The sequence below is a fragment of the Megalobrama amblycephala genome, linkage group LG12, assembly GCF_018812025.1.
Source record: "Megalobrama amblycephala isolate DHTTF-2021 linkage group LG12, ASM1881202v1, whole genome shotgun sequence".
NCBI classification, from domain to species: Eukaryota; Metazoa; Chordata; class Actinopteri; order Cypriniformes; family Xenocyprididae; genus Megalobrama; species Megalobrama amblycephala.
Window position 1 is genome coordinate 18394331 of NC_063055.1, and position 12174 is coordinate 18406504.

A 12174-nucleotide genomic window follows, 5' to 3' on the forward strand; every position below is an offset into this window, starting at 1 on the left:
TAGAATGATTTCTGAAGGAGTAATGATGCTGAAAATTCAGCTTTGCCATCACATCAATAAGTTACATTTTTAAATATATTCAAATAGAAAAAAGTTATTTTAAATTGTAAAAATATTTCACAATATTACTTTTTTGCTGTATTATGGATCAAGTAAATGCACCATTGGTGAGCAGGAAAGACTTACTGATCTAAAACTTTTGAACAGTAGTGTATATATGATGTATATATATATATATATATATATATATATATATATATACATATATATATATATATATATATGATAATTATCATATATATATGATAATTTTTGACAGTGCAATTACAAATCAAAAACATGCCATTTTTAATAAATAATATATATTTTAATTATATATTATTTTAATTTGTTATATGAAATATACACAATATGTGTGTGCTTTATGCATGTTTTATATTTTTATCTATATTTTTTTTTTTTAATAAAAAGTATAAAATGTATTTATTTCTAACATATATTGAAAATAAAATTGTTAATTTTGGTGATTATGCCAGTGAAAATATCAAATAAAATATCAAGGCATATCTGAATAACTGCCCGCCTGGACCAGAAGAAAACACAACTTATGTTTTTCCTTGCAAAGGCACATTTGTTTATCCTACATTTCTGTTTGTTTGTGTGTTTTTTTTTTTCTTTTCAGATAGCAGAGATAATGTACCCCACAGCAGATTTTGTTACAGTAGAACTGAATCGTATCCAGTGTCTGGAAGCCCGGGAGGTCGTAGTGAGGACAATATCAGCACAAGGAGAGTCGCAAGACTCTCCCGTTGCCACCATTCCGCACAGCCTCCTGGCGCCTCACCACCCTGGACACCCTCACCCACCTCCCTACCCGCAAACCTACCCCCCAACCCATCCGCAACCACACGTTCAACCTCACACCGTCCCACCACCCCACCCTCACCCTCATCCCTCGTCTTCGCATCCCCACGGCCACCCCTCGCCCTCCCTGTATAAACCCAAACTCCTACCAAGTGCCAGAGACCCCCATGCCAAAGAGCCAGAGATGAGCAGGCGACCGGGACAGTCCTGGGAGCCGCATCCCCGAGCCCCGTCACCCCTGCCACCCCCTTCGCACCCAGGGCATATGCTGGAGCCCCCTCACGTAGAGGGCCGGCGCTCGCCATCCCCTCAGAGGATTTTGCCTCAACCTCAGGGAGTGCCCATTCCTAACACAGTGGCCCGTGCTATGGCCCGCCAGGCAGCGCAGAGGAGTGCCCCAAACAGCAGGGTGAGTCCACTACTTTGTTTGAGTAAATGAGGAAGTTGATGTCAAGATGCCAATATAGATGATTGCTAGCATACTATGAAGCAGCGTGATAAAATATTATGTACATGAAGGGCTTGACACTTACTTTTCCCCAAGAAACACATGCGCTTCTAGGTTGAAACATTTAGGAACACATTAAAAAACTTTAGGGGCACAATGAAAATTGATCAGTTAATGTCTTTTTCTTGTAATTTTAGTTCGTATAATTTAAGTGTTTGTATACAAATCAGTTAATTTTAACCTTCAGTATTACAGTAATGTACCAGCTGACTCCCTTTACAGCATTTTTTCAATGTTGCCATACAGTAGTACTTGATGTACATCCAAATGAATCAAAATTAAATCGAATTGAATCAGAATCTAATAGAATTGCAATGAATGGAATGTAATTTGAATCGAATAGTGAAATTTGTGTCAATACCACCCCATATACAGTATATATATGGGGTGGTATTGACAAAAATTATTAAAAAAAATATTATTATTATTATTATTAGTAACAAACAACAAACAATTCACTGTAATATTTAAATAGAATTTTATATTTAATATTTTTTATGATTGTTATAATTGTTTAGTTTTAATGTAAGAATTATTTAATATAAATAACATTTTTAACACTCTTTTTGTTTTAATTTAATTATTAACAACATTATCCCCCAGTTTCACAGACAAGGCTTAAGCTAGTCCTAGACTAAAATGCATGTTTGAGCTGTTTTAACGGAAAGCAACTTGTACTGACCTATCTTAAAATATGTCATTGCATTGTTTTGTCTCAAGATGCACACCAGTAATGTTTTTTTTTTCTAGTGTACGTTTATAAAAGATACTTAAATATCCTTATTGAACTAAGGCCTAATCCTGGCGTAGGCTAAGCCCTGTCTGTGAAATCAGGCCTATATATATGCTAAATGTTTTTGACATTTTGATATCAACATATAAACAGATTATTCTGCCTATACTAGTAAAATCTATATATTGAATAATATGTTGAATAATGTTCCTAGTCTTTCCTTCCTTTGACGTGCCATCAATAATTAAGATTTATTATGACCTTAAATTTCATAAAACTGAGGACCCGCTGGGACTCTTTTTATTCACACACGTGCTCGTAAGTACATTTTACAATCCGCACACGTCGCTTTTTAGTTGCAAATGCAAGTGAAACGCTTGCAATGTGAAACCCTGGCTTGATAGTTGTGATCTGTTTCAGGTGGAGAGGAGGAACATCTTCAGTGAGAAGGGTAACGCTTCACACTCATTAAACTCAGACGAGGAAGAGGACGGGTATGATTCCCCCCACGTCAGGCGAAGAGGAGCTTCTGTGGACGAATTTCTCAGAGGCTCTGAGCTGGGCAGACACGTGAGTCTAAGGAACAGCAGTCTTCTCAACTTTAAAGTGCTTCAGTTCTGTAATTGCTCAGGGAAACGTTTCTGGGATTTTTGGGCCAGCTGACAGATTCATCATGCATTGTCCCTACATCTTACGTTTTGTTTATTTATGCTGTACAGATCATTACAAAATACACATTCCAAGTGTCACAATATATTATATTGAATTATATTTTGTTTATATTATGTTGAATAATTAATTAAATTCTAATTATATTTATGTTAAGAATTTATGTTGATTTTTCTCTGTTAACATTGGTGAAATGCCATTCCAATACCTGCATGTCCTAAAATGTTGAAATATGGGGGTGAAGCTACATTTTTCATAGGGTGTACTAACTTCTATGCCCCAAATGTTTAAATTATTATTGTTATTTTGAAGCCATCAATACTTCACTCTTAAAACCAATTAAGAGTGAAGTATTAATGAGCAAAAGAGATTAGGGACAAAGTTATGGACCAGAAAGTGAGATTTCCAATGAGTTCTGAAGATTTCTTCCTGGTGTCTCATGTTTTATTTTGTTTTTAAATCATGAAGATCTCTTTGTCTCTGTACCTCCAGCATCATCAATACAGCCACAGTGAGGAGTACTACACCGAGAGCAGTCGGGGCTCCGATCTGTCTGATATCATGGAGGAGGATGAGGAGGAGCTCTACTCGGAGATGCAGCTGGAAGAAGGTCGCCGCCGCAGCATCAACTCACACAACACGCTTAAGGTATGGAACAGACACCCTACCGGCCGCCGTCTGTCTTGGGCGTGGGCCACAGGGCCGCAGGCTAGAGGCTGGGACAGACGAAGGGGGATGGAGTATGCCGTGGTCTGTAGGGCTCCTCCGAGGGGGTGGTACTAGCTGGTTGGCACTTCAACCTTGTAGAATTGGCTTGAACGGCCAACTGCAGTTTGGTTAAGGTTGTTTTTTAGAGGTAAGCATATTTTTGTTATTAAGTAACTCCTTGGATTTGTCCTGAATATGGCTAGCACTGGGTTTTTGTGTTTTCGTGATTTCGAATTTAAAACGAGGGGTGTTAGACCTCTGGTGTTGTACACAAAGCTTGAGCGGCAGGATCTTAACAGGTCACCCCATCCTCAGTCTCTCCTGGGTCCTAAAAGCGGGTCGCTTTGCACTACCGAACTTCGACGTCATCCAGTCATTTAGCCAGCTTTGTATCAGCCTGTCCAGTCATACAAAGCTCGATACATCTGAATGGCTTAATCTGAGGCTGCACACGCAATGCATGAGTTGACGATCTGATATGCTTTACACTCTCCAGGTGTTGCAAAATGTGTTGTTCAGTTTCAAGTACTGCATCACTATGCATTTGTATCTAGTAGTATTTGATCTGGATTACTCTATATAGTAGAAGTGGCTCTTGTTACTTGGAATTGACAGGATTATTTAGCAGATTCTTCGATTTATTGCATATGACAATCACATATGTGCAGATATATACGTTGTGTATTTGTTTGCCTTGCCTGAAGTGTTCACCTCTTGGAATATAATGCCATGGTTTTATGTGTTTGTTATCTTTATTAAATAAAGACAGGGTTTGTTTGTGTACTCTATGTATAAGTATTACATAAATTTATCCTGTTTAAAGTGTCAAATTAGCTTCTGCTTGATCAGGTGAAAATGCACATATCATTCCAAGGGCATTTTGGGAATCTCATTTAAGTAAAGTATGCTTAAATGAAACAGTTATTCACTTTTGATTATGTTTGTCTCATGGTTACACTTCTGTTAAGTTTTACTTTTCTCAGTGTAATTTTACAATTTTGTGAATATCTGTCTCTTCATGAAAATGTCTAATATTGTTACGATTTCTTTCGAATTATACAGTATATATATGAATAAGTATAATACAGAAAGGGTTATAAAAGAAAATACACTATGTATTGAATATATGAAGCAATAAATGGTATATTATATTCAGTTTTTGTCATTTTTGTTTTGAGTTATCTTTTTGGAGACCTGAGCGGCCATTGGGATTGTGGTATGAAAGCTAACACCTTATATAGATTGTTTCTTTGTTTTTGGATATTTTTGCCTCAACGACTGTGCTACAGTTTAGTATCATACAGATACTCACACCGTACATTGACCTCAAATACTAAAAAATTACAATAATTAAAAAAAAAAATATTCTGCTATAGCCATCACCACTTAATCGCAAAATATCTGCTATGTGTATCTGCTATATGCTATGTGGATGTAGAAATTTTAAACCACCAATCACAATTTTCATACACAATTTTAAATCATTAGAAAAGATTTGTATTTTTAATAATATATTTTTTTAAATTTCCGTTCCAGGTTACTGGTCTACTTTTGAACACGATTCACTTTTTGCTTGGCAGACGAATCTCCATTTTGTTTTTGGTTGTTTTTGGTTTATTTTTATTCATGTATAGTCCATAGATTTGTTAGTCTTGATCCTTTGATTGCCTGTTATTAATTTCTAATGTTATGTGTTCTGAATTCTCATCTGTAGATTTTGTTGTTGTTGTTGTTGTTGGACTGTGCCTTGTTAGTGGATTGTCTCAATGAACCCTGCATATGTGATACTCTCCGGTTCTCATTTTCTGTATGGTTTGCATTTCCTGACATTTTCCTTCTACAGATTCCCTTCCGTCGCATGCCATGTCCGTCATGGAATGAGACTGCATGCCCTACATTCGACCATGATCTCCGATAACTAATTCTGTCTTTATTTTGTCTTTCTTTTCCCATTTTGTTCTCTATTTGCACACTGTTTTATCTTCTCTGCCTGTTCTAACACCATCAAACAAAACCCGCCAAAACGATCCCGATTTTAACTAATTGAAAAACATCCAAATCTAACTGAAACTTTGGCTCCTTCCTCGTCCATCACCCTCTCCGGCCTCTAAAAGGCGTATTACAGGCGTCAGGACCTAGCGGTGGAGCGAGACAGTTGGGACTTGCAGCGGGAGGTGGTACGACAGCGCTCCTTGCGCTCCCACAAGCGGCTCCACAGCATCCCGGAGGTTGCCGAGGAGGATCCGGACACTGGGGTGGAGGTCATGGGTCAGCGGCTGCGTTTTGAGGAGGCTCGTCCAGGCACTCCATGCAGGAGCCCAAGGCCGTACCACCAGGACTCGCGGCAGCCGAACCACCTCTCCCCAAGTAAGTGCATCCGCAGGCTGCAGAGACAGCGCTCCTCTCCACGTTACACCTCTATAGAGGAGCGGCCACAGTGCTGGAGCAGCAGCAGTAGCAGGCAGACCACTAAGAGTCCGGACAGTGGACTAGACTGCGGGAGCGAGGAGGAGGGTTCGCTCGGTTACCGCGGAGGCTACCACTCATACACAGGGGGCAGCCCACTGCGAGTGGGTTCTGGACCCAACATGCGGGTGATTCACAGCGAAGGGCCAGTGGAGCGCCGTGCTCTGGCTGCCGGCAGGAAAAGGACACTGACCCGCCAGTGCAGTGTGGAGGAGGACTTCCTGGACGCCATTCCAGAGACAAGGAGCATGCGGGAGTCGTACCACCATTACCACTATCATCCGCACCATCACCATCCCCAACGCAGATTCCGGAGCGAGGGCAGGCTGAGCGAGGTTGGCAGGACCTATCACAGGGACATTAGGGCCTACTCTGTGGCCAGACTCAACAGGGCAATGGATGAACCCCTGGTGTGTGTCTCCTACCCCTCCTCTCACCCTTCCGCCTTCTTCTCATCTACCAACTGCTTTGTGTTCCCATAGATAAGCAATAAAACCATTCTTCTGTTCATGGTGTTCCACCCAGTCTGTCATTGGTTCATTTGGTTTGGTTCTTCTTGTTTTACTTTTTTGTTTGGTCTATTTCGCTAGACGTTGCTTAACTTTATGTTATTGTTTGATTTCACCTTTTGATATTGCAATTGTTTTGGGGGGATTTTTGCTTGTAAGATCTTTCTTGACTTTCTTGATTTGTTTTAGATCTCATGTGACTTTGTTTGATTCCTAGAGTGTCGAGTGAAATTTTTTGGATGTGTAGGTTTGTTTTGATTACCTAAAGGCCATTTCTGAGTGTTTCTTGTTTCTGTTGTAAGAAGAGTCACAGTCCTCCAACTTGTAATCTAGAGTCCAACTTTAAAGCAGTTTAAAGCAGTGTTTCCCAACCCTGTTCCTGGAGGTACCCTGTCAGTACGCATTTTGGATGTCTCCCTTAGGCTGGCCACACACTTGAATATCTTAAGCCCAATTTTGAGCCTGATTTGCATCCCCCAATGATCTGGGGGGTGAGGCCCAATTTGAGGCTGTCACAACTGACCTTTTGTCCAAAAAGTCCTATGGTGTCATTACGATTATTTTGCTGCTCCTGATCGCGTCAGAGCCTCTACCATCCCAAATCATAAATATCAATTGTGTTCGACTTTTGATCAGGCTCCCTCTGATGGTATACCCGCAATAGCCAATGAGAGCAAGCAAGCATCACTTACCGGATGTTTTGTGCTTCTTTAACTGAAACTTGGTAGCCACAAACATTCCACGAAAGTGGAGGAAAAAGATAACCCATATTCTTTTTTTTCTACTTTTTTTCACTGTAAAACGGAACTCTCTCCAGGAGAACCAGCTGACAAGGTCGATTGTCCTCCATTTGTTTTTCTTCTTAAGTCACGTTTGATCTCGCGAGTCTCCGCGTGAAATCATTCCCACAAAAGTGTGTGGTCTCGCGTATAGTGTGTGCGTTCAGAGGATAATAATGCTAAAAATTGAAACTGTCATTATGTCTGTGGTCTCCCACACTTTTAAAATCGGTTAAGATTTTAAAATCGTCTAGTGTGTCCCAGGCCTTATCTGACCCATTCATTTTAGGTCTTGGAGTCTCTAATAATGAGTTTGATTAGGAACAGTTGAAACATGTGTTGTGTTGGGGTGCTTCTAAGAACAGAGTTGAGAAACACTGGTTTAGAATTGTTTATAGGAAGCTGAACACACTAAAATAAGGATAAATCTGCACATTCAATACCGCGGTGTGGACAAGTTATTTGTGCAAGCCAATAAACAGTGTGGTGCACTTATTGGAATGGTCATAACTGTTTGTCTGCACAGTTTCAACCATGAAGAGCTAACCAGTCAGAATTGTGCTGCACAGTTAAAACTGGTTTGCACCACGCTAACTTCAGTCGAGTTAGTCGTGTCGCAGTCCAGTTAGTTGTTCTGCACTGTGCATTGGCTTGAACAGATATCTCATCCGCACTTCTCTGAATTAAGCAGCACAGATACATCTTTTTTTGGTGTGTTTTACTTCCCCTGGTTGTTTGCTACAAATACCTTCTCATACATCAAGGTTTTTGCACTACTGGCCTAATATTACTAAATATTGAGGGGGGACCAAATAAAAAATTCAAGAACCCATGATTGAAAAATTGACCATTATTCTGAATATTTGGGGGGAACGTCTCCCTGGATGTCTGTGGTGGTTAAGGTCCTGACTACTATCCATATACAGATTTGCAGCACCTATGAATAGTTTTATTTACACTTTTATATACTTAAAACATTAAGAGTGTAGACAGACCACAGTGTAGAATTAAATGAATCAGAAAGCTCATATCACACAAACTACATTAAAAACTCTCCCATAAGAACTAAAGAGGAGCAGAACAAAAACCAAAATGGTCTTTAGCTAAGCATCTGATTTCTGCCAAAAACCCTGCTCATGTTGTTGTCAGAGTTTGTTTCAATTGTTTATGTTAAATGTTTTGGCGGGTTCATCCTCCTTGTTTTGATTTCACTTGGGACTAGAATCTCGTTCTGTAAAGAAATCTTTTTTTTTCCATTTTGGGGTTGATGGGAATCTTTTTTTAATAGGATATCAATTTTTAAGGCACCACAAGTTTTGAATAACATTTTAATGTTTCCTTTTGAAGATTTTAGGGAGCTCTCCCTCAACGGGACGCTCGGATCGACTGGACCATTCCGGCCGTAGGATGAGTCATGGCTGTCCACCTGCTCAGAGAAGGCCAATGACAGTCCCTTCCATTGGTTAGTGAGGTTACATGTTTGGACTCTCCCTCCCTCCCTTATTTTAGTATCTTTCATAGAGATTCCTATTGTGTGTTCCTCTGTTTTCCTTACAGTACATGTCATGATGACAGTTGTATAGGCCTGTAGGCCCTGGGAGTCCCTTGATGTACCCTGTCACTTTTGGCTTGCCTCTGCCATTCATCTCGTTTCAGATACACAAATAATAAAAGGAGGGAGAGTTATTTGACTGCTTTATTCTAGTATACAGATGGTACTCCTAACAGGGCACACACACTATCACCTAGGAAAGCATCATCATCATGAACATTGCTGTTTTACTCTGGAGCAACTCAAGTCAGCTTGCTTTCAATACTGTTTTAAAATCAGTACGTCATTTTGACTCTAATGCATTTGAATGGCATTTCTGATCCTAAAACAGATCTAGAGAGCCTTGAAAACATCATAATCCACAACTCACAGGCTGAGTAGAGGGGGTGTGGCTGTAATGCTCTGATTGGTGTTTCCTTAGAGATCACCGTGGAGAATAACAGTGAGGGGAGTGAGGGGAACCTCTCACCTATCAAGGACGATGTTTACTATACCAATGTAGCCCACCGCAGGAAATGGCCCCCACAGCGAACTGAACACCGATATGGTATGTGGCGTGGCTCCTCCATGAAAAAGAAAATCTAACAAAAATTACCAGAACAATTTGAACTGATATATCACATTATTACAAGAGTATCTTGTTTAAAGACCCCATGAAATCAAGGTTAGAGTTGTGTGGCTTTTAGTGTATGTCTGTTAGCTCTGAGTGGCCTATTTGTAAACATGTAAAGATGTTTTAGTGGCTTCCCAGGTAAGTTTGAGTTTAGTTTGAGCAAACTCAGATTTTTTGAGTTCAAGAAGATGGTGTTCCTGGTCAAGGTAATTTAGGGTATGTTGTCGTGTTTGGTTCGATTAAAACGAACCCTGGTGCGATTGCTCTGTTAGTGCGGTTCATTTGAACATGTGTGAACGCTGCCATCCGAACCCTAGTGCGCACCAAACAAGCGGACCGAGACCGCTGAAAAGATGGGTCTTGGTCCACTTCCAAAGGAACTCTGGTGTGGTTCGAATGATATATGAACGCAACACGGACCAAAGACATGTAAACGAACCAAAAACAGGAAGTTGAGACCCTAAAAAGGACATAATCCTCACGCATATAGTTTTTTTCTCGTCATAGTCGCGAGTTTGCCCATCACAGGCATCAGACTCCACAAAGCCAATCATTTGTGTGTGACGGATGGATTCCCGCCGCTGTTTTGACTTCTTTACACATTTTATAAGCTCTTTACGAGTTCCCAGCTGGCCAAAATACCATCACGTGCAGGCTACGTACACACAACAAGCGCATTTATCTCAGCACACAGCATTGTTTTGGATGTTCGGTAAGTTGCATCTCAAAATAGGCAATATGTCATAAAATCCGACCAGTCAGGTTGTGAACGTGTCCCTGTACCTTTAGGTTTAGTATCTTTTGGTTTGGTGATGAAATTGGCAATCTGAACGCTAATTGGACCAGGACAAAATGTTTTTTGTTTTTTTTTTGGTCCGGACCAAACAAACCAAACAAACCGAACTACAAGTGTGAACGCACCCTTACTCTACATGGTTAAACTGCTCCTAAACAGATTTTAATCTGGCTAAGAGATCGCAAAGCAAAACTGCATGCAATAAAGTTCATCTAATGCAAAAATTTGGATATTGACTTTTTTACTTTAAGTCGGATATTGACCTCTTGCTCCAAATTAATGCAGTTCACACTGAAAGAATTTTAAAGACAAAATTGCCCAGATTTTGCTGCTGATTAGTTAGTATATTTTATATGAATTATATATATTATCCCATTAATGCATTACACATAAGCAATTATATTTTGACAATTAATATTCAAATTTTTGTTTAAATTAAATATATTTCAATTAAATATAAAAATATACATATAAATACAAACATTCAAATATAAAGCTTTTGCTAAACTTGTTTTCTTTTAAGCTTTTTGTGAACCTGTATAAATTGTTAATATACACAAAGTCTCTTTAAGACAAGTCATTTCACTCGGCGGCCATCTTTGAAAAACGCCTCTCGGGGATCCTGGGCATCATGCAATCTCTTTGAATGGGGAAACATCAAATTCTCCAAAACTGTTCGCCAACCTTACGATTAAATTTCATATTTGAAATCACTAATGAAATCTAACCACAACCGGCTCATAAATTTAGTTTCTAAACGCTCGAATCATGACAAAAAAAAGCGATTTTTCAGGCTTGATCAAGCTAATGCGCATGCGCAGACCTAAATGCGTGTCTCTTCGGAGGCGCGCGTCTGACTGTTTCTATAGAAACCGGTGATTCTAACAGCCGCTGAAGTGACGCGATGACTTTACCAGTCGGCGATTGGCTCTTATTTAGAAGGCGGGACTTATTCCGCCATATTGCGCGTTACACTTTCTCCCATTCAAAACAATACGAGTGACATGTCTTGTGTTATTCTATAGTCTTTGATATACATTAAAATAGTCCGATATTTTCTTTCAGCTGCCTTCTCAAAATTTTGTGGCAGCAATAGTTTTTTTCCTGTTTTTTTAAATTCATGATATTTTTCAAAACAATTGCTTAATATTCAGCAGAGAAGTTAATTGTGCCGACTCTCTCACGAGAAGTAAATTAAACTGATACTTTTCATTGTGAATATATATATATAAGCCTCTGAGAAAATTGAGTAAGCTGATTCTCCACCACACATTTTTTGAGTGATTTCATGGGGTCTTTAAAGAATTGTTTCTTAACTTAATACAAGTTAAACTCTATTGACTGCTTCTGTCACATGATGTTTACCACAGACAAACATTTTGACCCAAATAAATTCCACTAGAATAAATGGTAAATAACTAATTATGTAAATATAAATAAATAACTACAATTCTCAGAAGTAAAGTCACAAGAATTACACGTTAACATGAGAGTAGTGTGATGGTATCACCCTACTAACCTTGTCTGTAAAGTCATATCCAGTCTTTCAGCTCCTCTCCTGTCCATGCTAAGCCCATAAACATTCAACTTTTATCACAGAATTTACAAAAGAATACCAGAAAGGGACATAAACAGGTAGCTATCCATAAAGTACTGTTTATAAGAAGTTCATTCTTCAGCAGTAGTCTCAGCACTAAAAGAAAATTGGGACTGTTGTACAGCTCAAACAACACATTTACAGTATTTAGACAAAAATACAGACTTCACATTTCCTTTAACCTGGAATGCCCTGCCTTATAGATAAACATATAATAACTTATAAATCTTAAATGCAGTCGCTAGAGCTTTACTTGTATTGCTAATCTTAAAAAGAACAGAAGCTGCCTTTACCATAGAAGAATAGACATGTGGGAGCCTCTCATTAACATTTGAAAGACAGTATGAATGAGCATATTTATTGAGCTATCTTTACATTCA

General features: G+C 39.2%; 1 protein-coding gene across 34 annotated transcripts in view; it reads left to right on the forward strand.

The window, feature by feature from the left end:
* rimbp2b (RIMS binding protein 2b) overlaps positions 1-12174 on the forward strand; it is a 187755-nt gene that overhangs the window by 160830 nt on the left and 14751 nt on the right. For 20 of the 34 annotated variants that reach the window (XR_007187406.1, XR_007187404.1, XR_007187405.1 and 17 more), the window contains 6 exons: positions 683-1273; positions 2526-2675; positions 3267-3422; positions 5597-6358; positions 8584-8698; positions 9210-9335. Coding sequence is in view for 30 of the 34 variants with exons in the window: in XM_048209373.1 (XP_048065330.1) it covers positions 683-1273; positions 2526-2675; positions 3267-3422; positions 5597-6358; positions 8584-8698; positions 9210-9335 (1900 nt within the window). In the remaining 4 variants the exon portion in view is untranslated. The remainder of the gene's footprint in view (positions 1-682; positions 1274-2525; positions 2676-3266; positions 3423-5596; positions 6359-8583; positions 8699-9209; positions 9336-12174) is intronic. The other 14 variants (XM_048209385.1, XM_048209387.1, XM_048209386.1 and 11 more) reach the window with 4 other exon arrangements.